At 36.4% G+C, this 26,800-nt stretch overlaps 1 protein-coding gene across 1 annotated transcript in view; it reads right to left on the bottom strand.

The window, feature by feature from the left end:
• Positions 1-1,570: 1,570 nt before the first annotated feature.
• Positions 1,571-26,800, bottom strand: part of sema3e (sema domain, immunoglobulin domain (Ig), short basic domain, secreted, (semaphorin) 3E) — a 37,545-nt gene continuing 12,315 nt past the window's right edge. The window contains exons 2-17 of the mRNA XM_027162065.2: positions 23,181-23,341; positions 21,657-21,716; positions 21,436-21,555; positions 15,779-15,872; positions 14,660-14,776; positions 11,879-12,021; positions 11,602-11,716; positions 8,644-8,713; positions 8,399-8,543; positions 7,259-7,481; positions 7,057-7,148; positions 6,924-6,965; positions 6,257-6,426; positions 4,946-5,013; positions 4,491-4,618; positions 1,571-3,582 (exon numbers count right to left, since the gene is read on the bottom strand). Coding sequence (XP_027017866.1) covers positions 3,130-3,582; positions 4,491-4,618; positions 4,946-5,013; positions 6,257-6,426; positions 6,924-6,965; positions 7,057-7,148; positions 7,259-7,481; positions 8,399-8,543; positions 8,644-8,713; positions 11,602-11,716; positions 11,879-12,021; positions 14,660-14,776; positions 15,779-15,872; positions 21,436-21,555; positions 21,657-21,716; positions 23,181-23,341 — 2,201 coding nt within the window. The 3' untranslated portion in view covers positions 1,571-3,129. The remainder of the gene's footprint in view (positions 3,583-4,490; positions 4,619-4,945; positions 5,014-6,256; positions 6,427-6,923; positions 6,966-7,056; positions 7,149-7,258; positions 7,482-8,398; positions 8,544-8,643; positions 8,714-11,601; positions 11,717-11,878; positions 12,022-14,659; positions 14,777-15,778; positions 15,873-21,435; positions 21,556-21,656; positions 21,717-23,180; positions 23,342-26,800) is intronic.

The following is a 26,800-nucleotide window of genomic DNA, read 5'->3' as shown; positions in this document are numbered from 1 at the left end:
ACTCCTGTGCAGTTCTTACTTACAGTATAGCTTATTTTAAATCTCAGTTGGCTCATTTTCTCCATAACCAGAATGTTGCTATTGAATTATTATAAATTAATGTGAATGATCCAGTATGTTAGAATGTCAGTCAAGATAAAACAATCATTTGATAAGTACTTTATCATCAATTATTAATTAATGAATAATATATATATATATATATATATATATATATATATATATATATATATATATATATATATATATATATATATATATATATATATATATATATATATATATATATATATATATATATATATATATATATGCTGTGTAGGTGCTTTAGGAGTTAGAACTAAAGAACTAAACAATTTTATAACAGCTATACATAGTATAGTAGCTGCTACAAATTTATAGACTCAGTCTTTGCTTTTTTTTATATTTGATTGCTAAAGCCAGAGGGGACTATTACTTTCACAGTGATTATTGGAAATCTAATTCACTTACAAATAAGACTTGTTTCTCCATAGAATGGAGTGTTGTATCGACAAGGTGGTGCTGCTAAAATTACTTAAAATGGAATTGCCAATTTTTGTTAACTCTGCATGCCTTTGAGGTCCGTGATACCTAGTTTCTGATAACTTTCAGCAATTTTGCAGCTTGAGAAAATGACTGAAATTCTGTAAAAACAAAATTGTCAGTTATTGTACATTTTCTTATGCCTAAAACTGAAATGTGTGCTGAGCTATATCTCAGGAATGGCAGGTGATTAATCTAGATATTTTCCATATTTCACGTTCAGGTGATCAGCAAGTAGACTTGGAGTTCTTTTAAACTTGTACAGCCTACCTGGACAGGCTGTACAAAGTAATTAAAGAACTGCAGTTAAATCTGTTAGTGTACAGAATAGTCTCATGTTTGGAAATACAAATTAGAAGCTAAAGTCTTTTTAAAATTTCACTTTAAGTCATAATCAGATTTGAGATATGCACCTATAGCAAGAACTAAGAGGTGCGTATGCACAAAGAGGTGTAATATTGGCTGGTGTAGCGTTAATTTTCTGACAGTTTGACTTTATCCACAATGGAACATTAAAATGTATGTTTTGGACAGTACATACACTCAAAAAAGAGACAGAAAAACTATGGAATCCCATTCAGAGACAATATTAATTAATTAAATATGACACATATGACCAATAAAGAGTCTATTTTTTAAAATCTCCACAATTACCAATGAATTTTAAGTGATCAATAAGCATATGCAATGAGTACTTGGTCAGCTTGTTGAAATTATCTTCTTAATTAAATAAATGCTAAATAAAAGCGTAATAAAACGCCACATTCAACATGTTATGGTTATATATCTTGTGGCTTCACTGCATTGTGTGCACAATTAACTGTCACACACAAAAAAGTAAAAACAATAGAATATGCTGGATCGAGTGTTACTGCGATAATTTGCTGAATCAGAAGCGTGGGTGCCATATTGTTGAAATAGAAACAAAATTGAGTGATTTGTGTGATAATTCTAATAATGTGATATCTATGACTCCATGCCAAAATACTGTATATTGGCAATAGACTCAGCTTCTATTAGATCTTTATTTCAATTGTTGCTATCTTCACATTCATATATATTTACATTATATTTCCTCATTACATCAGATTACATTTGACAGAAAAGTAAAAGTAAAAAAGCTTCTTCTCCAGTCCACATTTTCTATCCCCCATTTTTTTCAGACTTAACACAAGCGCTTGCGTTTAAAGACGGTTACTGTACATACAGGGATGCAGAAATGCATTTTGGGGTTAAATTGTAGTGCTGGACATTCAAGCAGCACATGTATGATGTGCATTATCTATATATTATTAATATTATTATTTAGCAGTTGTAATCGTAAAGGTTGAGGGTGCTGCAGCACCATCATCACCCCAAGTTCCTGCATACTTGGTGTTACAGACACACAAACAATGGACACCTGTTAAACTCTAGCAAACTCAGAGGTGTAACCTGAATGAAGCATAAATAATCTTCATTAATAAACCTGTGTAAATATTGATGCAACTCTAATCACCAACTCCGAATAAAGCCCCTTTAGAGTAACGATACCATGTTATGATAAGCACAGTACACCGATTTATGTTGTATAACAAGCTGCATGTCACAATGGTTTATGGCATTTATTAGAGTAGCCTACATGAAAATAAGAACCTCTATATCGGTACTCACCTCCATTTTACCTTATATTTACATGTGTATAGAATCCTACATGATTCATGTTGCTGGAAACCTCTTTTCAAACCTTCAAAATTTTTGTATAACTGGGTCTTTAAAAATGATCATTACACATCAGTGATAAAAACCTAGAAACACTTAACACAAGCAGTAACATATCTCCAGTTCAAACTAATGAGCACATCTAAAGCACTACCAAACACCAACTACAATAATTTAGTATAAAATACAAGTGATAAATATGTAAATTATGTGCAGAAAACGCTGCCTGTCTTTGAGAGAATCTGAGAATGAACAGTGTTAAATATTTTCAGAGTAATGAGTCATTCTATTCAGCAAGAGCAATCATTGAATCTGAATTTTTTTTTTTGGCTGTCAACCAAGGAGAAAGGTTATTCTGTTGCTTCTCACATGAGAGCACACGCCGTTGTAAATGGAATCACTGCACTCCCATGTTTGTCAGTGTGTGACAGGAAACAGTGGGGTCACTGCATCTCATTTTGTGAGTCTCTGTTGAAAATATCACCTAAACAAATTCCTGTATCTGAAAATCAGGTTCAAAATAAGCTTTACCACCAAGCACAGTTACATATATACATGAATTCTACACCTTCTATGATTTAATACATTCCAAACCAAACACAGATCTCCAGACATGCACATTGAGGTTTTTCCTCCATCAGTTTGGAAAAATCATTGACAATGAATAGCACAAAAATTTGATCCAACTGTGTCTAGAGAAGCATTCCTAGGTGATACTACTAAAACTAAAACATAATTTGGTTTTATTTTTAAATATAATCTTACACAATAATGGGCAAAATATGTCTGAATATTATCTGGATGTGTGAACACGACCCCGTGCTCTGTCTGTTCAGTTCAGGGTACAGTATATGGAGCTCTTCACTAGTCCAGTGTATGTCTGGGTGCCCGAGCTTTCCCTCGCCGCTCACCCCCCTGGGAATACCGCCACTTAGACGGCGCGCCTTTGAGCTTCTTCCGCTTTCTTTCGGATGCACACCACACCCTCTCGCAGTACTGTTCCACTCGCTGGAAGTTGCTGTAACCAATCAGCTGCATAAATTCTTTATACCAGAGCTTTCTGGAGGAAGAGGCAGATGGGAGGCTTGGGAAGGGGCAAGGGTGAGAACGCAGTTGGGCCTCGCTCTCATCGTAGTCTCGTCTATGGAACAGACTCTCCAGTCTGTCCTCTTCCAACACATCCAGAGTCACCCTGGCTATGGTCTGAACAAAGCCGTGCTCCACAGACTGGCACAGGTACACACCGGTGTCGGACTTCTTGGTTATCAGAAACAGTAAGCCATGAGGCGTCTGAATAATGTGATCGTCGCCCTTTATCTGAGTGAAAGAAGAGGAATATGAATTACTGATAATGAAAGGTGAGTTTTGGATTGGACTGATTTATATATTTTACTATCTTTATTGTTATTCTATTATTATATGTTATATAAGTATCATTTAAATCTTAAAAACAATCCTCTTTCATATAACCTTTAGCATAATGTACATAGAGCTGCATGACACATGGCATAAGTCTATCCTCACTTAAAAACTATATGATAACATGTATAAATGAATTTCTAATATCTAATTTACTTATAAAATGCTTTAAAAATACATCACAAGTATTTAGCCTTAATAATAATAATATTGTGTGTTAAAGATGATAGTTATTTTCAAAGAATGAGATTTGTTTAAGAAAGAAAGAAAGAACGAAAGAAAGAGAAGAAGAAAGCAACCTAACAATTACACACACACACACACACACACACACACACACACACACACACACACACACGGGCAAGTCGTGGCCTAATGGTTAGAGAGTCTGACTCGTAACCCTAAGGTTGTGGGTTCGAGTCTCGGGCCGGCCACGACTGAGGTGCCCTTGAGCAAGGCACCGAACCCCCCAACTGCTCCCTGGGTGCCGCAGCATAAATGGCTGCCCACTGCTCCAGGTGTGTGTTCACGGTGTGTGTGTGTTCACTGCTGTGTGTGTGCACTTTAAATGCAGAGAATGAATTATGAGTATGGGTCACTGTACTTAGCCGTATGTCACGTCACTCACTTTAAAATCTATATCATATATACCTACTGTATTTACATCTTAACTAAAAGATTTCAGGCTAAAATAATATAACTTTATTTCTCTCTGTGTGTGTGTGTGTGTGTGTGTGTGTGTGTGTGTGTGTGTGTGTGTGTGTGTGTGTGTGTGTGTGTGTGTGTGTGTGTGTATGTGTGTGTACCTCTTCCATGTCTGTTCCTTTCACTTTGTACCATGTGAGCAATGCCTGTAGGGATCGGGCTCTACACTCTAACAGAGTGCTGTTCTTTTCCACTCCATACACTAACTTCTCTGATATGCTCTGGGCCTCTGAAACACACACCGACATTAAATTTAATTGACATTGACTCAAAAAAATAAATAAAATAAAAAATAAAGACATAGAGCCTGACATAGTTGTCAGGATTAACCCCAACCATAACCCTAGAAAACATATTCAGTGCTTTGTAAAGGTAAGTGTGTATGAGTGAATAGAGTAAGTACAGTACGTACTGTATCTTACTGATAGAACTTTTTGCTCAAATGCATGATTACTCATTATGATATTTTTCATATTTATGATATGGTGTTAGTGGATTCCGAAGGTGTTATTATGGCCTCGGTTGTTTAAGATCAACACATAAGCTCTTCACGCACCGTTCAATTGGAGACCGTTACACTGCTGCACTGCATTGCCATGACGGACATCCTGCCTTCTGAATCGCCTGGAGAGAAAGAGAATAGAAGCCTTGAACTCTCTCAGACACATTCCAAGTGCCCTGTTTGACACTCATTTATCAAGAGCAGGATTAAAGAACCAAAGAAATGAAAAAGCACAGTGCAAAAAAAATGAAGAAGGCAGAGAGAGAGAGAGAGGGAGGAAGGGGGGAGAGACAGAAATAGATTGTCACTCCCCTGCTGATGTTTAATCTTAGAATGAAATCAATTGAGAGCAGCTAATCTTTTCCATCAGCATCCTGCCTGTGACTGCATTGACGGCTACTCAGCACTGATTATTTGTGATTTCCGTGTCCGCTTGTACATGCAGAATGAGTGTGTGATGAGCATTAGCATGTGTGGGAAGTGTTAGCATAAAGTGCTAATGGGTTCAACCTGATAGCCGTGAAAGATCTGACAACATTGGATTAGGGAAACACCCACACAAACCCTTTATTCTGGTCTGATGAGTGCAGACACACACACACACACACACACACACACACACACACACACACACACACACAGAATTTTATCTTGCTCTTAAAAACCCTCTGTAAGTAGCAGAGATTCTGTGAACTGACATATCAATGTCTCAGATGGAAGACTAGAAAATTGCCAGAACTGAACACACAGACACACATTGTGAAGTAGCAAGGCAGTAGGTGATGAGTAGGAAACATGAGACAGCAGGAGGTGAGGTGAGACTTCACACTCACTCACCAGGAGCACGTCTCCATCTTAGCCTCTGTAATGGCCATAATTAAAACCCTGTGTGCATTTCTCTCTGTGTACTGCAGCAGTGAGCATCTGGAGCAGGAAGATTTCCGTGTCTGTACACGTGAGTGTGTGATGAGAATGTGTCAGCCCATCTGTGTATGTGTATGTGTATGTGTGTTCATTGTTCTACCTCTTGGAAAACACTGTGTAGCATACAGAATCAGCACCATCTCTGTGTCTGTACCACTGTGTGTGTATGTGTGTGTGTGAGATTTAAAACCCATGACATGGCAAAATCCTTTACTGGTAAGTAATCCTTTATTAAGTATATCCTGTTGTTTGGATTATTTGTATTATATTTTAAAACACCTCAAAATCATTGTTCTCAGAAATATGGGGCTGGCTTATGTCACATCAGTTTAACACATTGTGTGTGTGTGTGTGTGTGTGTGTGTGTGTGTGTGTGTGTGTGTGTGTGTGTGTGTGTGTGTGTGTGTGTGTGTGTGTGTGTGTGTGTGTGTGTGTGTGTACCTCTTGTGAGTGTAAATGCCAGCAGGTATGTATCTGGAGCAGGTGTTTCCATCCCAGGCACAATAAGGGTCTCTGGCTAGACAGCAGTCAGCGCAGGCTGAGCCATACAGGCTACACTGGTGCACATGAACCTGTGTCACTCCCAGTTCTGAGCCCACGTACAGGTGTTGCTATAACATTGAGAAGAATTTGCAATTAATTCGATGGGATACAATATTGAAAGAAATTATAAAGAGTATTGAGTATTGTAAATAAAAACAAAAACAAATAATATTAATAAATAAATAATTGCAACAACAACAACAACAACAACAACAACAACAACAATAATAATAATAATAATAATAATAATAATAATAATAATAATAATAATAATAAATAACAATAATAGAAATTATATAACACAAAAAACGAATTAATTCTTATTAATAATAGTGTTGTTGTTGTTGTTGTTGTTGTTGTTGTTGCACTTACTATTAAGGTTAATACTGTTGTATTACTTTCATTTACTGGCGTATCTTTAAAATAACGTTTAACAATGTAACTGTACTCCTTATTGCCATCTGGTGGCACTGTCCAGGACTGCATTTTATTCACATATCACTATACTGTACCTGATAATGTTGAAGACAAATAAACTGATAAAAAAAAAATTAAAGTATCTTACCCTTTTATTTGAGATGATGATTTCTGTAACAGGCACTGGAACCTATAATACAAAAGGATTAAATATCCCACCATTAACGGAAGTATACATTATAAACCAGATGTAACGCTCATCTTCATTACTGTCTATTTACCTTGAACACTTGTAGCTCCTCCAGAAGCACTTCTTCAATCGTGTTGGCCTCTTTGTTGAAAATGGTGATTAATTTTAACACAAATGAATCATCTGCGGGAGAATAAATGCTGTTTATTTGGTATGTGTAATATTACTTCTGTAATAGACATGTTAGATGTATGCATCCTAATTTAGTTTAATACGTGGACATGTCACAATACCTGTCCCAATGAACAGGACATTATAATGTCCATCCTCAGCCTCCACTCTGTCCACAGCAATCTCAGTGAGCCTGCGTCCACCATCTGTGTCCAGCAGGATGGGCCTCCTGTGGACCGGCTGCACTGGCTGGAACATGAGGGGATGTGAACGTATGAAGCGCAGAACCTCATCTGGAAATCCCTTAGAACTGGAGAACTGACCACCATTAATCTTACTGGCACACTGAAAGTGGAAGAAAATAAAGTAAGAGAATGAATTTGCTGATAAACTGTACGGACGAAACTGTTCTAATGAGATGAGAACATGATCAGAATAATACAAGCAAATCTGATTCTCACAGGAATTCGTTTCAGTGACATTCCAAAAGTATAAACTAGAATGTGTCACTTTTTAATGAATAAAGAAGTTCTGTGATAATTAACTCTGAGCTCTACCATTGACACTTAAGCACTTTCTTTGTATGAATTTCCCAGTTTTCAACAAATAAGACAATTGCGCAAAATATGGACTATTATTATTATTATTATTATTATTATTATTATTATTATTATTATTATTAATAATAATAATAATAATAATAATAATAATAATAATAATAATAATAATAATAATAATAATAATAAAACAATTATAAAAAAGCTCTTACAAAAACATTCCTGTTTACTTCTATTTACAAAACTAAATGGTTTCTTCTATTGTTTAAAAGAAAAATATATTTACATTTTATATTTGGATTCGTTTTTATCGGTGTTGATAATTGTGGATACCATGGTACCAATGCTATTTGCTCAGAGAAGCATTTTATATGTCTAACCTTTCCGAAAAAAGAAAAAAAGTGATAAAATCCTAATACTGTCATCTAAAAGGTCAGATATTTCATCTATAATTACAAGTCCTAATTGCATGTGCCTCTAAAAATTTCCCATTTCTGCCTCTCAGTGTTTTGCACCTTTATCAGATTAAGGTGTTAAAAAAGCCTTTGAAATCATGTAATAAACTCCCAAATTTGATTTATTTGCAACCCAGTAATTGAACTCATCATCCTGTGCCTCAGTTGGGGACAAGATATAATATAAAGCACTGACAATCTTCTATAACTAACTAATGAAAAAGAATGCAGTGTACTGTATGTGACTCACAGATCCAGGGCGAGGGTATGGGACCTTCCCTTCATACACACCCCAGTGATGGTCACTGTGCTCTCGGTGTGCGAATGGACCATTAAATGCAGCTCGGATCTCCTCCATGTTATACTCACACACAGCATAACCTTTAAACACAGCACTGTACAGAGAAAAAAAAGAAGATTGCAAAGAATGTGTGTTTGCAAATTCTTTAAATTACCAGAATATATAGAAGAACCTGTACTAAAAATGTCAAGTACCTGGTTGTGCTGAATAGACCAAAGATCTCGGGGTTCTTCTCATCTTTTCTCTTCAGCACAAAGATATCCTCTATTCATAAAAAGGGAACAAACATAAAGACATAAGATAAACGAGTGTGTGTGTGTGTGTGTGTGTGTGTGTGTGTGTGTGTGTGTGTGTGTGTGTGTGTGCGTGCGTGCGTGCGTGCGTGCGTGCGTGCGTGCGTGTGTGCGTGTGTGTGTGTGAGAGGACAATATTGGGATGATAATTTATGCCTCTGTTGAATTCTTAAATCTAATAATCAGAAGTTGATTAATTTTCCCCAACAGCAGCTCTGACAATAATACTATAGTGCTGAGTATAATTCAAAATTTATATTAATGTGCTAGATCCAATTCGTTTTTGTTTCTATGGTAACAACTCATTCATAGGGACTTGTGTGCCAGATGACACAATAATCTGAGCCTAATAATAAACAGACTAAAAAACTGCCTTTATAACAACATTCTCTGTTATGTTTTCTTCCTTACATCAGGTCCCGTTATTAAAATCCAAGAAACACAGGAAATTTCTGTTATTTCTGTTATTATGTGTAACCACTGTATTTGGAGAAGGTGCTCTTATAGCCATGTCTGACTTTCCTAGCAGACTGTTTGTGTTAGCTAGTTCTTATTTATCTTGCCTTTGAGTTAGCAGTGATGTGAAATAGCTAAAAAATTTATACCTGCCTTGGATGTGTCATTATGTGAATTTCTTCTATAAATAAAAGCATGCTGTGTGTGTGTGTGTGTGTGTGTGTGTGTGTGTGTGTGTGTGTGTGTGTGTGTGTGTGTGTGTGTGTGTTTGTGCAAATTTTGTGCAAACTGCACCTAAGTAGTCTGAAATCTTTTTTGTTTCATTCAGTTAGAAAGTTTAGTTCTGTCTTAACAGAGACATCTGCACTGCTAACACACTCTGTCCTCAAGTGGGAGCCGTGATTTCTAATTCCAGCTGGTCTCTATTGCCAGGCTGTGCTCACCGAGTCCATACTGACAGTGTTGTTTTATCTTTTTTTGTCACTGTGTTTATTTAGTGAGCTACAGGATACTGCAGTGTAGCTGTTTTTGTAGGACCAGGTAGCACTGCATTTTTGCTTTGTGCTTATTTTTTTGTGTAAATAAAAGGTTAGCAACAAAAATGCTAAAAAATTTAAGAAAAATGAAAAGTGCGTCAACTGAATGCCATCCTACATTCACGCTAGCGAGAGTTAAATCAACAGACGGCCATTCGGTTTATATGTGCTCATGACACACGGAGTAAACGTGACAAATCAACTGACATTTTATAACTTCTATGCAGATAGAAAGTTCATATGTAGTTCATATGATTCCACAGTCTAATCCTGTTGTACAAGTGGTCTGATGTTTTAGTTTAGTTTAGACTTTGAGCTAAACGATCCAATTTCCTTGCAAGCATGGTTTCATGCTAATCTTGTCACACACAAGTCAAGCACAAACACCCATAGTGTTTAAAGATCATTTGAGTCACTGAGAAATATACATGTGCTTGTTTTGCTAATCTGCACAAGAAGATGCTTAGCATGATTTTTTTTTAAATACTGCTACAGATCAATGCATGTCCAAGAAACAGGGTTGACACCTGCTAATAAGAATACAGTGTCAGAAAAGAGAAAGAGTGAAAGAGAGAGAAAGATAGAGAGAGGGAGAAAGAGAGCTGAGACTTGTTTTGCTTGTCATCAGCTAACCAGAAGAAGATCGGGAAAATTTCAACTGTGAGACAGAACTGGCAAATGATTTAGGACTTAACTTTAACTCAAACCACATGTAGTAAAAATACAGAAATAACCCAAACTCTACAAGCTATTCTCAAAATCTAAGTTATAATAAAATAATAAATAACAATAATAATAAATAACATCACACCTCCTGAGGTAATAATCAGTAGCTAGCTCCATGATGTGAAACCTGGCTGATACAGCACTGAGAAAACCTCACCCCCTTATGCTAGCCTAACCAAAATAACTTAAAAAAATGCACAGTCTAAGAAAGGTTACAAACACACACTACTGAGAAAAAACCTACCCACACAGTCTCTGAGCAGATATATGTGAATGTGCTATTTCACATAGCAGTTCCTTTTCTCCAGTTCACTCTGTGCATACTGATTACTGCCATTTCACCAAAGCAATTATGTATCCAAAACATTTCCTCTGGTTATACAGTAGTCCAGCTTTCATACAAAATGGGATTTCTTCTAAATGCCAACTAATATAGTTGACTTACACATTACCCTTTGGGAATAAACTTATGATGAAACTCACAAAATGTCATTTTAAAGGCTGTGACACCAGACATGTGAAAGGACTGTGTGGAATAGAGTATAAAATCAGTCACATCATTAATGTCTTAAAATGTGTGTGTACAGATTATCATTACGGAATGGACTAGATTAAATCCAGCTATAATCATATATAAACAGGAGCCATGCAAGATTCAGTCTTAAGATATATATATATATAAGATACTCCTATTGAGCGTAGTGCATCCTTACAGAGACAAAAATGTAAAAGTCTCAAACATCAGATATAAAGATGGATTAAATCTAATCTATACAAAATGGTGCTAAACCAAACGGCAAAACAATCAGTTTCTTCTACAGATAGAGCTGAGCATCAAAGGTTTGTCACCGATATAGATTACTTGTATAATTTGGCACAATATTGTCATTTCTCCATTCTTATTTTAAAGTTTGCACTAGAATCAGTAGTTTAAAAATAATGCGATAATAATAATAATAATAATAATAATAATAATAATAATAATAATAATAATAATAAGAAGAAGAAGAAGAAGAAGAAGAAGAAGAAGAAGAAGAAGAACAATGCGATAAAGGCCCACATTGGCACACATAAGGCTTGATCTGAAGACATTTTATTTAAATGAGTACCACTACTGAGATTTACTCATAATGTTTCTTACCCAGCTCATCAAAGTGGGTGTCGATGCCGTTGGGTCCTGCAACTGAACATATCAAACGAGCCTTGAGGAAAGAGGTCCATTTATTCACCAACATCCTCTGACCACCTTGATCATTCTGAAAGACAACAGTGACAGTAAAATGATTTACTCAAAGCTGTTAGTTAGCATTGACTCCTTCTGATTGTACAACCTGCTAAACTGTTATCCTTTTTAACTATTCAATTCAAGCCTATACTATTATATTCAAGCCTTTCATTTTAATATTGTCTAGACTTACAGCGCATACACGAGCCACCCTGCTGTAGACAGCCTTATTTCCTGCCTCTGTTGTGGACACTTTCTCAGTGAAGAAGAAGTAAACTTTGTCATCAGCAGGGTCGTCGTTATCAGGGATCACCGCAGAACCAACAAACTTGGGCTCTGAGAAAAAAAGACAGAGGAAATGTGTCAATGCAGCTAATGATAAAAAATAGTTGTCCACTGTCTGCCAATGCGTAATAGTTTCAGACAGATAGACAATTCATCAATATTCTCATGGGGTAGTTGCAGCGTTACAGTAGCAGGAAGTTGTTAAACTTGTGGAATAAACATCTTAGCTACAGCTTTCAAGCAAGGTCGTGTCATTGAGCCACAGATTTCTGTTTATCCACATGTCTATTCTGAAACAATGATTAAAAACAAGGCATGCATACTTTATATATCAAAATGAGAGCATTTTCTAGTGACAGACATAGACCATGGCAGTGAGTTAAATTTGCCTGTTTACTTTTTGCCACAGCAGATATTAGAAGATATTATATCTTTTGTTATTTTAGTTTAGACTGAATACACTTTACTCCCTGCTAGATCCTTAAAGAATATTTACACACCTTCACCCTAGTTTAGATTTAGATCAATTTATGGAAAATCATGTGCGATCTTTTTTAATGGTGCCATATGCCATATTTCGATGACATGTAATGTGAATCTGTTTTTTTTTTAATATGACATTTATAGTAAATATAATAACATTTTATAATAACATTAAAAATACATTTTTAAAATTTACATTAACATAAATGAACAACTGTGTATATGTCGCATATAAAAATAAATTAATTACATATAAAACCATGGATACTGTACATATAATGGGAAAATGGGTTTACATACAGTATAATGGGAAACATTTAAAAATAAAAACAAATGAATCATGTGAAAATAATCATATGGCAAGTTTGCAAAATGTGTATGTGACAAATCACATACAAACCATCAGCATCACACACACACACACACACACACACACACACACACACACACACACACACACACAGAGAGAGAGAGAGAGAGAGAGAGAGAGAGAGAGAGAGAGAGAGAGAGAGAGAGAGAGAGAGAGAGAGAGAGAGAGAGAGAGACTGTAGATGTTTTCAGTGAGATCTCAGATTTTCACTGTTGTATAACAGGGTTGTATGACGTTTATTTTTGTGACTGGCTTTAACTGTCTTTGACCATTTTGCAGCTGGATTTGTCTGAGACAGAGTGGGAAGAGATAGATGGCATCTGTCACACATTTTTTTCTGCTTCTCTGTATGATTAATGGCACGCACTGGGGGGCTCAGTCTACATGAGCCCCTCTAAAGATGAAGAATATACTCCTTTATTCTCAGACACACAATGCCCCTCTGTGGTGTGCATCAGAATTACACTGAAATATATACACACATGCACAGCAAGGAAATACTCTAAGGCTACTTCTATAAATATAAAACAAAGGCTATGTTCATTTTTTCCCCAGTGTTCTTTAGTGATGCTCAGAACCTTTGAGGGAAGATGTATGGGCATGAGGTAAACATTAAACAAGCTCACAGCATGAAACTACTCCACACTCCACACTCAACCATCTAACTGGTCACTGATGTTGATTGATGATAAAATGGGGTTCCATATGCTGTTTACTCTCTTTATTATGTCTGAGACAGAGCGCTTTTTTTTATTCAAGAATAATGCAGTGGTTCCTAATCCTGGTCCTTGATGACTCCTAGTCTGAAGAATTTATTATTTTTTCTGTACTAACACACCTGATCCAAATAATCATCAGATTACCAGATCTAATTTAGAGGTTATTTCTTGATCAGAGTTGGAAACATTCCAGTTGAAAAAGCTTACTGTGTTCGAGTCTCCTGCTGAGTACTTCCAGCTATAATCATCTAAGAACGATGTTCAGATGGTGGATCAGGTGGGATAAATTAAAGAACACACCAAGAGTATTTTTTTGTCTTTCACCACATAAGATTCAGTTTCTAAAAGCCTTTATATTGTCCAACATACAATTTGTAAGTGTGTCAGTGTGTGCTTCTGCTGCTTCATCTTGAAACTATTTGCATGTTCAAGTCAGCCTGCTTCTGAAATCATGATGACTTCAAGCAGGGTTCTTACACTTTCTGCAGCCAAGGACCCAGACTAAAGGAATTTCCCAAGGGCCCCATTATAATGAAAGCATAATTTTATTTAAGATTTTAAGGGCAATTGGGTGCCTCACAGGGAATGAAGCAAACTTTTTTTTTGCTTTCTTAATAGATTTTTGCAAAGACAATATCTGTGTTAAAAGCCCCCATAAAACATGGAATAAAACAATATTAAAGGGGCATGTGGATGAGTGAATGAGTGAGAGAATGAGTAAGTGAGTGATTAAGTGAGTGAGTGAATAAGTGAATGAGTGAGTGAATAAGTTAGTGAATGAGTGAGTGAGTGAATAAGTGAGTGAATGAGTGAGTGAGTAAGTGAATGAGTGAGTGAGTAAGTGATTGAGTGATTGAGTGAATGAGTGAGTGGGTGAGTGAGTAAGTGAGTGAATGAGTGAGTGAGTAAGTGAGTGAGGGATTGAGTGAATGAGTGAGTGAGTGAGTGAGTGAGTGAGTGAGTGAGTGAGTGAGTGAGTGAGTGAGTGAGTGAGTGAGTGAGTGAGTGAGTGAGTGAGTGAGTGAGTGAGTGAGTGAGTGAGTGTTAGTGGAACTTACCGGGTTAATCTGTAAGGCCGTTATAATAAATTAGTTGTAAAAGTTGGAGGTTTTCTCACCATTTAGCTGCTGTCTGTCTCCTACTTCGGTCCTAGTGTAGCTATGGCTGCCGAGTCGATACAGAGCAGCATCGTTCTCCCAGTAATCAGTGTATATTGCTACAAACAGTTGATCCCCTGTTGATTCAAAAAGAAAGAAGAATATGTTCCTGTTATTGAACATATCATTTATTCCTTTACTATTTTGAGTATTCCTTCTGCTGTGATAGTAATAATAAACCTAATTTTATTAAAGATAACCGAGTTGGTGGTATTGGAATACCTTCTGAGAGTTAAATGGGTGGAGGTCGTCCATCCATATAACCCACCTAACCCAAAACTTGTGGTATTGTAGTTCAACTTTGATTATTATGCTAATTAGACGTACCATGAGATGCTTGAAAGCCAAGTTGCAGCTTCTCCACATAACAATTTAGGGAGATGTGAAGGGTTGTAAATACACTTGTTCTGAGAACACTGCATAAACTATTATTTAAAAAAAATCAAATTTTTAAAAAAATGTTATTTTGAATAATAATAATAAAAAAAATGACTGTTGTATTTTTAAACCCAAAAATATTTTATAATTTTAAAATATTGATAACGATTAAGTTGTTATTATTAAATATTCCACAAGGTGGCAGCAAAAGAATAACTAAAAAAAAAGCCTTACAGTACAGAACTCAAAACCATTCCATGTCAATAGAACAATCACTTTAGCATATTTATCAGGAGTATTAGTAATAATATTTATCTAAAGGTGTAAAATGGTAAATTAGAGAGAATTAGCAATCCTGTAAAGAGCTTATTGATGGTTCCATCAGCATGAAATGTCCAAACATTATTCACCACCCATAGTTCCCAGCTTCTTCCATTCTAATCCTTGTCTTAATCTGTGGACTCTGACAGGGAGAGCTGATGGATTTGACTTGACTTGCTTATGTGCGAATTCGAGGGAGGTAGAAAACCTTGAATAGATGTAGAGCCTCCATACAGACTGCCCAAGGCTTGAAACACACAGCTCTTATTGTGAAACACACCAGCTTTGAGAATAGATATGGATATGGAGGAGGGGCGCTTATGAGAGAGGAAGCGGATAGAGGGAAAAGTTGTTGAAAAGTTGTGTTATTGAGTGCTTACTGGACACCGTGGACATTGTGGGGCTGTTGGGATGAAACGGGGATCTCCCTCTGCCACTCTCAATGTGCTCCGATTCCAGCTGAAACACTCCTTCCTGTTAAAAAGAAAACAGTTTTTGAAGGGATTGATGCAATTTGGAAATACTAGTTGTGTAACAGGATCAATGGATTCTTTAGGGGAAGGGTTGAAACATCGGGTTGGAATTGCAAGATAGAATTTTAAGTAGTGAGCAATGTTAAGCTAACAGAACAAGCTAAGACAGTACTAATGCCTACTGCCTAATTTAGTTTCACCAATAGCAATATGGGAGAATAAGAACTAACACATGCTAGCAAAACTTGCTACTGTTTTTATTTCACAGTATTGTGATACCAAACTTGCAAATAACCTTGCTTACTACTTTACAATAGCTAGACCAGAGCTCTCAATTACCTCATGTTAGTTTGCTAGCAATTTACAGTTTACCCAGAAATTAATTTACACATAAACCTAATGCTAGCTTTCTCATGTTTGCTTTTTACTTGATAATATTAAGCCTACATGAGCTAGTCAAGTAGCAATATGTAAAAAAGAAAAAAGAGAATAAAAAATAAAAGAAAATAGAAATCCAGCCTTGTTTGACCAGCTGGTCAAGTGCAAGTTTTATTATTTGACTAGATTTTCTAACTGCCTTGTGTTATTGTCTTAAAGATAACTTCTTATGATGTAGCATAATTAGTAGAAATTCATAAACGGTTGGTATTTTTTTCAACTAGTACTTCACAAATAGTAATAGTAATAATTCAATAAAGTCAAATATTGTAGCAATTGACATTAGCTAAATTAATGACTTGGTTACCAACATTAGCTCGCTCATGTGCATAGCAAGTTTCATAGACTTTGATTTTCATAACGTGAAATAATTTATGCATTATATGGAGATGTGGTAGCCTAGTGGTTAAGTTGTTGCACTACTGATCAGAAGGTTATGAGTTCAAAACCCCAGGTCCACCAAGCTACCATTACTGAGCCTATACTGGTTGTATAAAATTATAGTAAATTTAAGTCACTCTGGATAAGAGTGTCTGAAAAAAAAATGCTGGAAATTCAATAATTCCTAAACCAACATAGTAGTTTGCAAACAAGTTTGTCAAATGAGGTGATATTAGCATATTAATACGTCATTAACATGGTTGTTTAGCTACAGTAGCTAGTTAAACTGTTGTACAGTCTATCTGGGTGCAAGGTTTGTATTTTATTACATTCCTTTTTTCATTCTTCTATATTCAGTACTAATCATTTTGAAAAGTGTGACCTCTCATGTCTATGAAGAAAACACCTCAACCCTCTAACAAAACCCTAAACCCACAGAACAGAACACCAAATCCAGTATGTCCTTATTCAGTGTGTCTTATCTCATTGGATTTGGCCTAATGTGGTTTGTAGAAAATGGTTTCAAGCCATTCCCATAAACAGATCTGGAGCAGGATGGGCAGAAGATCACAGAGAGTGAAGCATCAATCAGCCTGTCGGCATATAATGCAACCTATCACACATCCTAATCTGTTCACACTGTCTCTATCAGGATGTATTACACAACCTATCTATCACACCACATACACACACACACACACACACACACACACACACACACACACACACACACACACACACACACACACACACACACACACACAGCTACACTTCCATTTAGCACTTCCACACACCATTTTTAGCAATCTCAGAGGAAATATTACATCCAGGTGAATAAGTGGACAGTGAAATGAAAATTGTGGAAGAGAACAAAGGCACAGTACACACACACACACACACGCACACACATACACACACAATCTCTACAGACCATTCTATACACACCAGTGGATGAGAGGATGTCCTAAATATTTTTTCTTAGTAATATATAGCTCTAAAGAAAAATGACCGTACCCTCTCTAAAAATAAAATAAATTAAAATAATTTATATATTTATTTATTATTTTGGTTTTCTGTTTTTTCTTTTTTTTTTTACCTTTTACCTTTCTTAAACCTTTAAGAATCAAATATGTAATTAGGCTAGTACTTCAGGGTTACATATATATTCCACAATATCACTGTTTAGCTAAAAGATTGGTGGAATGTGCTGGTCATTCATTCATAACTTATCTGAAATCAATTTGGCCCATTCATCCTTGACTAGGTAAATAACTTTAAACAGAAAACAGCATCATGGAAATGATAATAATATGCTAAAATTATAAGCATCACAGCTACCAGTGTTCTTCTGGGACATTGAATAAGTGAACCTGGAGCCTCTCTCTCTCTCTCTCTCTCTCTCTCTCTCTCTCTCTCTCTCTCTCTCTCTCTCTCTCTCTCTCTCTCTCTCTCTCTCTCTCTCTCAAACACATGGTTCACATTTGCAGGGCATATGGTTTGTAGTTGTGTGTGTGTGTGTGTGTGTGTGTGTGTGTGTGTGTGTGTGTGTGTGTGTGTGTGTGTGTGTGTGTGTGTGTGTGTGTGTGTGTGTGTTTGTTAAAGGTATTTAAATTATTTGATATTGTAATTTCCTCCTACAGTAAAACCATAGGACTACTTGTTTGAGTAGAAATGCTCAATGTAGTTAAAGAAATAAAATATATTATTTTTATTTTAAAATATTTTTTTTGTCAGTTTTATTACAACGAATAGCTTCTTTAATATTTTTACAATTAGACTCAAAGTGACTAAGGTGCTATCTTTTTTCAGAGATTTATAGATTTTGTGGAATATAAGTAACTGGATATACAATATTGTGCAAAATAATTATCGTTGAGGATACTCAAGTAATCAAGGCCTAAATACTCAAGGCCTAAATCAAATTTTTAATTTTTTTTATTATTATTATTTCTCTTTTTTTCCTCGGAAAATAATTCTGAAAATGAAAACAAGATCCCAATCCCGGAGTCCCTAATTTTGATCAGCATCTCCAGAATAAGGCAATAATTAAAATAGTGTGTCTGCTATTTGTCTCTTTTGATGTCAGTCTATAAAATATTCATTCTAAATAATTGAAATAAAATTGAGAAAATGTGGGAAGTTGATGTGTATTGGGGATGTGAGCTGGTCTGTTTAAAGGAGTGTAGAAGTAGGTGATGTGTCATATTGGTGTGAAAGTGAGCAGAAGGCTTCAAAGTTACTGTGTATTTTCAGGCATAAGACACAACCAGGCTTAGCTGGGCAAGTGTGTGTGTGTGTGTGTGTGTGTGTGTGTGTGTGTCTGTCTGTCTGTCTGTCTGTCTGTCTGTCTGTCTGTCTGTCTGTCTGTCTGTCTGTCTGTCTGTCTGTCTGTATGTGTAGATTCCATCCATTGTGAGTTTTCTTCTCACTCCGGTTCTGTTCTTTGTCCGCTCTTGGATCAGTCTCACTTGTCATCACATGCACATCTGCATGCCATCAGCATGTTCACCCTCACCACCCATCAGACTGGTTTAGTCTATGAACAGTTATATTTTCTGTCTCTGTGTTTATATCCATCTGTTTTCTGTATTTTGAGGTTGAAGAACATTATGCATGTGCAGTAACACTGGTAGCTCATTGCCTCATTGCTTTCCTCATAGCTTGAGCGGTTTACCTCTTTGCCTGCAGCTGAGTGCTGGGGTTATCAGGTGCCCTGCTCAAACCTGCCTCCTCTAATTACCCTCGCTCTGATCTCCTGCCCCTTACCACAAGCCAAAGGCAAACTTGCAACTTCTCCCTAAGGAAATGAGCATGGGAAACTCACCCGTAAGAACACAGGAAAAGATGTGCACAGGAAAAGATGTGGGGAAAGTTCAACATTTTTTCTCATAATAGAATATATTCTTTTATTCCATGGAAATATATAATGTTTGTATGATCTTTCTTTCTTTCTTTCTTTCTTTCTTTCTTTCTTTCTTTCTTTCTTTCTTTCTTTCTTTCTTTCTTTCTTTCTTTTGTTGTTTTGTTTCTATGTAATTATTATAACATTTTTATTTATTTATTTATTTATTTATTTATTTATTTATTTATTTATTTATTTATTTATTTATTTATTTATTTATTTATTTATTTGTTATTTCTATTCCATACTTCCTTCATTGATTTCTGCATACATTTATACAGTTCAAAATAACTAAATTATTAGCGTCCCAAATTTTGCTGCTGATGCTACAGTATATAACCTATTTTAGTGAAGTTTGGACTATTTCATGTACATCTCACAAAAAATCCATATAATGTGACATTTTGAACAAAAATGATATGCAAATGTATCCTGTCACTTTTAAATCAACAAGGTAGTCTAGATTTATTTATTTTTTAACATTTCAATATAAAATTTTACTGCATTTTGATACAGTAAATGATGAATTAAGTAGTTATTAGGATTGAGTGCAGACTTTAGGGGAAAAAACCAAAGCACCAATTCAAACTGTGGTTCTTCTAATCGTAAACATATGAGCATGGCATTGACTTTACAGGACACATGGATTTAAAGACAGTGGGAGGAGAGACACAACACAATACAGTGATTGTGTAAAAATGGTTCAGGCCAGCCAGAGGTCTCCAACATATGGAAAAAAAGCTTTTTAGCCCTCAGCCTTTTATGTTTCTTTAAACATTGCTTTTTGCTTCAAATAAACCGTCATTCCCTGTGATTAGCCACTCTGTAATTTGGCTGGTGCTCTCCAGAGAGGATGAGACTGTTTGTTTTTGGTTGCCTGAATGTTTAGTCACGGATTTGAGAAGGAGTGAGAAGAATGAAACGTCCCATCACTGAGGCCTAAACAAATTCCTTTTTTAAGTGGTCTACAGTAGAGTCATGGCTGTCAACACCATCACTTTTTTCTTCATTTAGCGTTTGAATCAGTAGCAGCCTTTAGGTTACATCTAATCGATTTTCTCTAATTATTTATGGCACAATCAAAATTTATATGGAAGTATACAGTGTGTATTTTTTTCTGGTATAAGGAATATTTTGAATCACTGACAAATTCTCCAACAGAGGAAAACATATCCATTGCAAGACATATGCTGGTTAATGATCACCAGACAGAATTAAAGCATTTCACTGACCATCATCCTGCCTCTGACTACACCCATCTGCCTCAGGCACACACACAGTATAACTATTCTGCCTTTTTATGTGGACAAATCCTCATCCTTAATCCATTGCTTTAGTCATGTTAACATGACCATCAGAACATGCAGACTTTTTACTTCAGTAAGTAAAAACTGTTACATTTACTTATAGTATGAAAGTATGAAGATGATTCACAATATATATCTTCCTCATATTGCACACTTATTTCAGGTACTGATGATAAATGAGTGCCTCTTTTACCAAAGAACTAATCAACTTGGGAAAATCAGCTAGAATTAGCTTAAACTCACTACAGCTTTATTCCTAGTATCTCCAATGCTAGCTAGTAATGCTAATAACACAAATGCTAATAGCTGGCTCAGTACAAACTACTATAATAAATACAAATAGTATATCATCTCATTCTTGCTGTCACATCTGATATGGTTTAGAGTTGTTAAAAATTTGGTTCAAACTCCTTGAAGAAATGTCAGCTTGTAACTTAACAAATGTGATGTGTAGTAATGTAGTGTTTGGAAATGTAGTGACTAGAACACTTTGAATTGAATGTTGATGCGGTAGCTGCTTCGAGAAGCTGCAGTACCTCTGCTCGATCACTGACTCTGATGTAGGCACACATCGGGCTGAAGGCTCCAGTGCCGCATGCCAGAAGATGAGTGTTGTTATATGGCTGGATCAGCTTGATGTAGTTAGCACACTCCGGCTGGGGAAAAAGGCAGGGCGACATACTTTACAACATGTCTCCTTAAAGCAAGAGAAAACCTGAAATATCTATTTTTTTTAACACATTACCCAACAACGTACCTTCTCCCTGCCCTGCATGAGACAGTCCTTCACCTGCTCTTCAGAGGTAGCCCAGTGGATCTAAAACAGAGACAGACAGAGACAGTGAACTGAGGTCACTGAAGAACATGGATTATTTCTCGTAAACGATCACGTCATGAACAGCAGTGGTCATTGTAAAATGTGCTTCTAGACAGAATTATTTACAAACCCCCGTTCCTTATTGAATTAAATTAAATTAAACACAGAAACAGAAACTGAGATGGATAGATTTCAAGGCCCTGAGGTTAAGGGCAGGTCCACACAGTAGCACTGTCTGTGTTCTTCTGACCAAAACTAAACAACCTCCCTTAAAACCATGGAAAGAGTATACCTTTTAGAGGAAAACTATCTAATTGACCTTTATGTGTTTATATCTGAGCTGAAAGCACTCTTTTAGACTCGGTATTCATTGTCAGCTTGTTTTTCTCTTACTTTATGAATAAAAATATTAGGCCCATTAACTACTGCAGCATTAAAAGGGAAAAAAAAAACAAGAACAACAACAAAAACAGCATTACTTTAATGTATTATGTGATATGTTGTAGTTAGTCCCTACTACTGTATGTCATTATAAAGATCATCTTGCTAGTTGGTTATGTATTATGAATTATTTGCTGAATAACACTTTTTTCCCCCCAAAAAAAGCAGACATATAAAAGAAAAATGCCCACTTTAACCAGGGGGAACTGTTGTACTTTTGTAAACAGGTATCATCCTAGCTAGTATCGGCTAACTAGCTAGCATTTATTGTTTTCTGATTCTGAATTCTTCTTATTATTATCATTTATAAATATTTGTTTTAAATCTATGACCTTTTATGAATCTAGGTCTGTTAGGGTGTTGTTTTCTATCATTGGTGCTTTAGAGGCAGAAAATGGAAGCTAAGCTTGGGGACTGACTGGGACATCAATGTACACAGACCCATTTAACACAGATACATTTCTTGATCATTATTTAAGTTATATTCCATAAATATGTTACTTATTAACTGGAGCCAAAGAGATTTTTAATCTTGAATGTTGAAATATTCTGTATCCTCATATTCTTTAATCCCATTCAATTCACATGCGAATTCAAACAGGCTAATAATATAAATGATCATTATAATTGTGACATATATACATATAAAATATAAACACATAATCAGCTGTAGGTTGTGATTTCCAGCACTGTATTTAATTAAAGTAATCATGTAGCCACTGGGTATGGTTCACAGAACCACTTTGAGATTCACTGGTTTTATAGTGCATGAATGTGTAACTGAAATTTGCATCACTGAGTGTCCACACACACACACACACCCACACACCCACACACCCACAAACATGCACACACACACAAACACACACACACACATATACACACACATGCACACTCACACACACAAACACACACAATCACGCACACAATCACGCACACACACACAAACACACACACACACACACACACACACACACACACACACACACACACACACACAATCACACACACGCACACACCTACCTCTCTATGAGGTTCACTGATTCTGTCCAGGTTAAGAGAATACAGTGTGTTTTTTCCTCCAATAATCAGCCTCTCCTGAGTCTCATCTAGCAGCATACTGTAATGCTGCAGACTCCCTTCTGCCGCCTGGAACACCCATGTCCTGTTCAAATCCCACAGCTCTACACACACACACACACATACACACACACACACACACACACACACACACACACACACACACACACACACACACACACACACACACACACACACACACAAAATGAACACTGTAAGTGACATCATTGAGGAATAAATCAATAATGTTTATGAGAATAGCAGGTGCTGGAGCATGTGAGAGACATAACACTGTTGTACTGTAAGAGTCACTAGAAAGAGTCAGGAGTATTCTGTCTACTCCAGTGCACATAATATTTCCTGCAGAGAGCACAGTGTGAGAGTCCATACAGCTGAGGAAGCGGAAAGATTAGTCATGCCATAATTAAACACACAGCTAAACACAGTGCTTCTCAGAGGAGCATCTCTGTGTGAGATAGATGGAGAGAACTGATAAACAAGGTGTATGGTGTCAACAACTTATGGCATTTTGGCTATGTGTGTGTGCGTGTGTGTCTGTGCATGTGCACCAGATTCCCTGCCAGGCTGTAATTTAAACCAATATAGATAAGGTGTGTGTGTGTGTGTGTGTGTGTGTGTGTGTGTGTGTGTGTGTGTGTGTGTGTGTGTGTGTGTGTGTGTGTGTGTGTGTGTGTGTGTGTGTGTTTGTGTGGGCCCACTGGCCATACACTCCTCTGAAAGTAGGCATTCTTTTGAAATCTGTAGCTGATTTAGTGTCACAAATACCATGCTAAAACCTTACTGGGCACCGCACACACACACACACACACACACACACACACACACACACACACACACACACACACACACACACACACACACACACACACACACACACACACACACACAAGAGCCAGAAGCTGCTCCCTGCTGAGCTGCTTATTTCAAAGGCTCACCAGTTGCTTCAGTTAACAGATAAAATGTAACAGAAGGACATGTCAATAGGAAACAAGATAAGAAAATAACTCAGATAGATCAAATGCACAATGAGGCCAAATGTTTGTGGACACCTGACTACCAAATCCAGGTCTGTGAATACATGCTTTGCCAAGACTGGAGTGGAAAAGCTTAAATGTCCTGCAAAGAACCATGATTCAACTCCACTAAGGGACTCTGGGATGCATTAAAGCACTGACTTCACCCCAGGCCTTCTCCCCCAATATCAGTGCCTGACCTCACTAATGTCATTGTGGCTGAATGAACACAAATCCCACAAAATCTAGTGAAAATCCTTCCCAGAAGAGTGATTATTATAAAAATAAATGAGGCCTAAACCTGGCATAGAAAGATCAACAAACACATGTGGGTGTGAGAGTCTGGTGTCCAAATGCTTTTGCCTTTATACTTTAGATAGATTGACAGATTTCAACATTATTTTCTCTTCCTTTTAGAAAGTCCTATAAAATAAAATCATCTTTTGCATTTCAGTCCTTCACTCTATCTATGTGATGTGTGCAGGTTCATGGTAATTCTACTAGCTTGTGGTTTTGCTGCAAGCTGTTCAAAATTACAGTCATCCCACTGTTTAAGCCATAACCTCTAAACCATCTCCACCCGTGGCCCGCAGCAGGAGATCTCTCTGTTGACCGAAGAAGAAATAAAAGGGCCGTGAAATTGAGGCTAATAGTGTCACATACCTTAAGGTGAAATTACGGCACAGTCAGCTAATACATGTGAGAAAAATAAAATGAAAATCTTTGATAATTGCTTTTCACTTTTTCAAAGCACTCCCCATGTTCCACTCTGACTCAAATGTCCTACTGATGCTTATTTGATTTAATTTTGGTTTATGTAAGATTAGGACATAATATATAAGACACAACCCAGGGGACCATCGTCTGTTTAATTTTGTTACGAGCCTCTTACTCATCTATTTTTTTGACCTTATCCTTGCGGCTTCAAAAACAACAGCGTACAGTAATTTGAGCCAGATAAATTAGAGAGACTCTACTCTAGTCTGTGCATCAGATGCATTAAAAGGGTCATCCAGCTCAACATGACCTGCTGTGCTCCATTCATCAGCTCTAGTCTTGATGAAGAGGCATGCGGCTCATTACTGTTTATGAAGGGGAAGTACAGCTAGAACAAACAGCATGTAACAAATGTCCTACTGCAAGCCAAAAGCAAACCTCAAACTCCCCCTAAGGCAATGAGTGTTTGAAAGTCGCCATAATAGAAACTGACGGAGAGCTTTAGGCATAGACAAGGGTCATACCATACAGTGCTTAAGGGGAGTGGTAGACCAAGAGGGACAACAGAAATAAATCCAACACTCTTTATTAAATTCAGCATCAAAGCCACAGTGCTATGGGTGATTTGACTTTTTATCTGAATGCTTAATTGAACTCTTGTTCTTAAATAATAAAACTCATCAGTCAAACTTAAGCTTAAATAACCAGAAATATAATATTTTGTATTATTAATAAATGACCAAATAATATATAATATATGACCTTTATATATTGCACTGATTTTTGCAATGTTATTATATGGTGGCGCTTTCTAGTGTCTATTATAAAAAAGATGTCTGGAAAGTTTTAATAGTAGTAGTTAGATTAGACAGTTAGGGTAAGTGGATCAAGAACAACATTAATGCTTTTAATTATTCCATTTGTATATTATATTATATTATATTATATTATATTATATTATATTATATTATATTATATTATATTATATTATATTATAGCAATAAATATGGGGAAATAATAATTAACAAGATTTTTATACTTAATTTAATTATACTTATTTAGAATTTTTTCCATGAATTTCTTCAAGAAAAATATTGCATATGTCACTGAAGGAATAAATGTAAAAAAAAAAAAAGAAATGACACAGAAAGCCTATTATTACAGGAAATTATATGTAATGGAATATAGATTGAAAAGGAAATAGACCAGTGCTTCTTTTAAAATCCTTATCCACATGTGCTACCCAGACATGTCTGTTTCTCTCTCTCTCTCTCTCTCTCTCTCTCTCTCTCTCTCTCTCTCTCTCTCTCTCTCTCTCTCTCTCTCTCTCTCTCTCTCTCTCTCTCCCTCCCTCTCTCTCCCTCCCTCTCTCTCCCTCTCTCTCCCTCTGTGTGTGTGTGTGTGTGTATCCCCTCACTCATGGGGCTATCAGCTATCACTGATAGGGAAATGCTTTCATCCCAGAGAGAAAAAGAACTTCTCTCTTTTATCTGTCACTTTGAGTTTATTTTAATCATTCCGTCTAACAAGAAGCTCCATACAGTAAATCTTGCATTATGTGACCTTTTTGCCTTGCTATTTGATCTCATATGATGTGGTCTAAAGCAAATTTAGCAGTAAAGATGAATTTAAGTTGGATAGAGGGAACTCGCTATACTTAATCAAAAGACTGATGGGGAAAAGGAGGTTATTTGGAAACCCAGATGGTGGTTAGTAGAGCACAGATTTTATTATACGACCATACTGACTTTGTTAACCCACTAACCTCAGTAATTATCACAAAGCTGATGCTCCATTTAGAAACCTGACCTC

This window comes from Tachysurus fulvidraco, chromosome 13 (genome assembly GCF_022655615.1).
Source record: "Tachysurus fulvidraco isolate hzauxx_2018 chromosome 13, HZAU_PFXX_2.0, whole genome shotgun sequence".
Taxonomy (NCBI): Eukaryota; Metazoa; Chordata; class Actinopteri; order Siluriformes; family Bagridae; genus Tachysurus; species Tachysurus fulvidraco.
The sequence above is the reverse complement of the archived record's forward strand: the minus strand, read 5'-3'. Positions and strand labels throughout refer to the sequence as shown.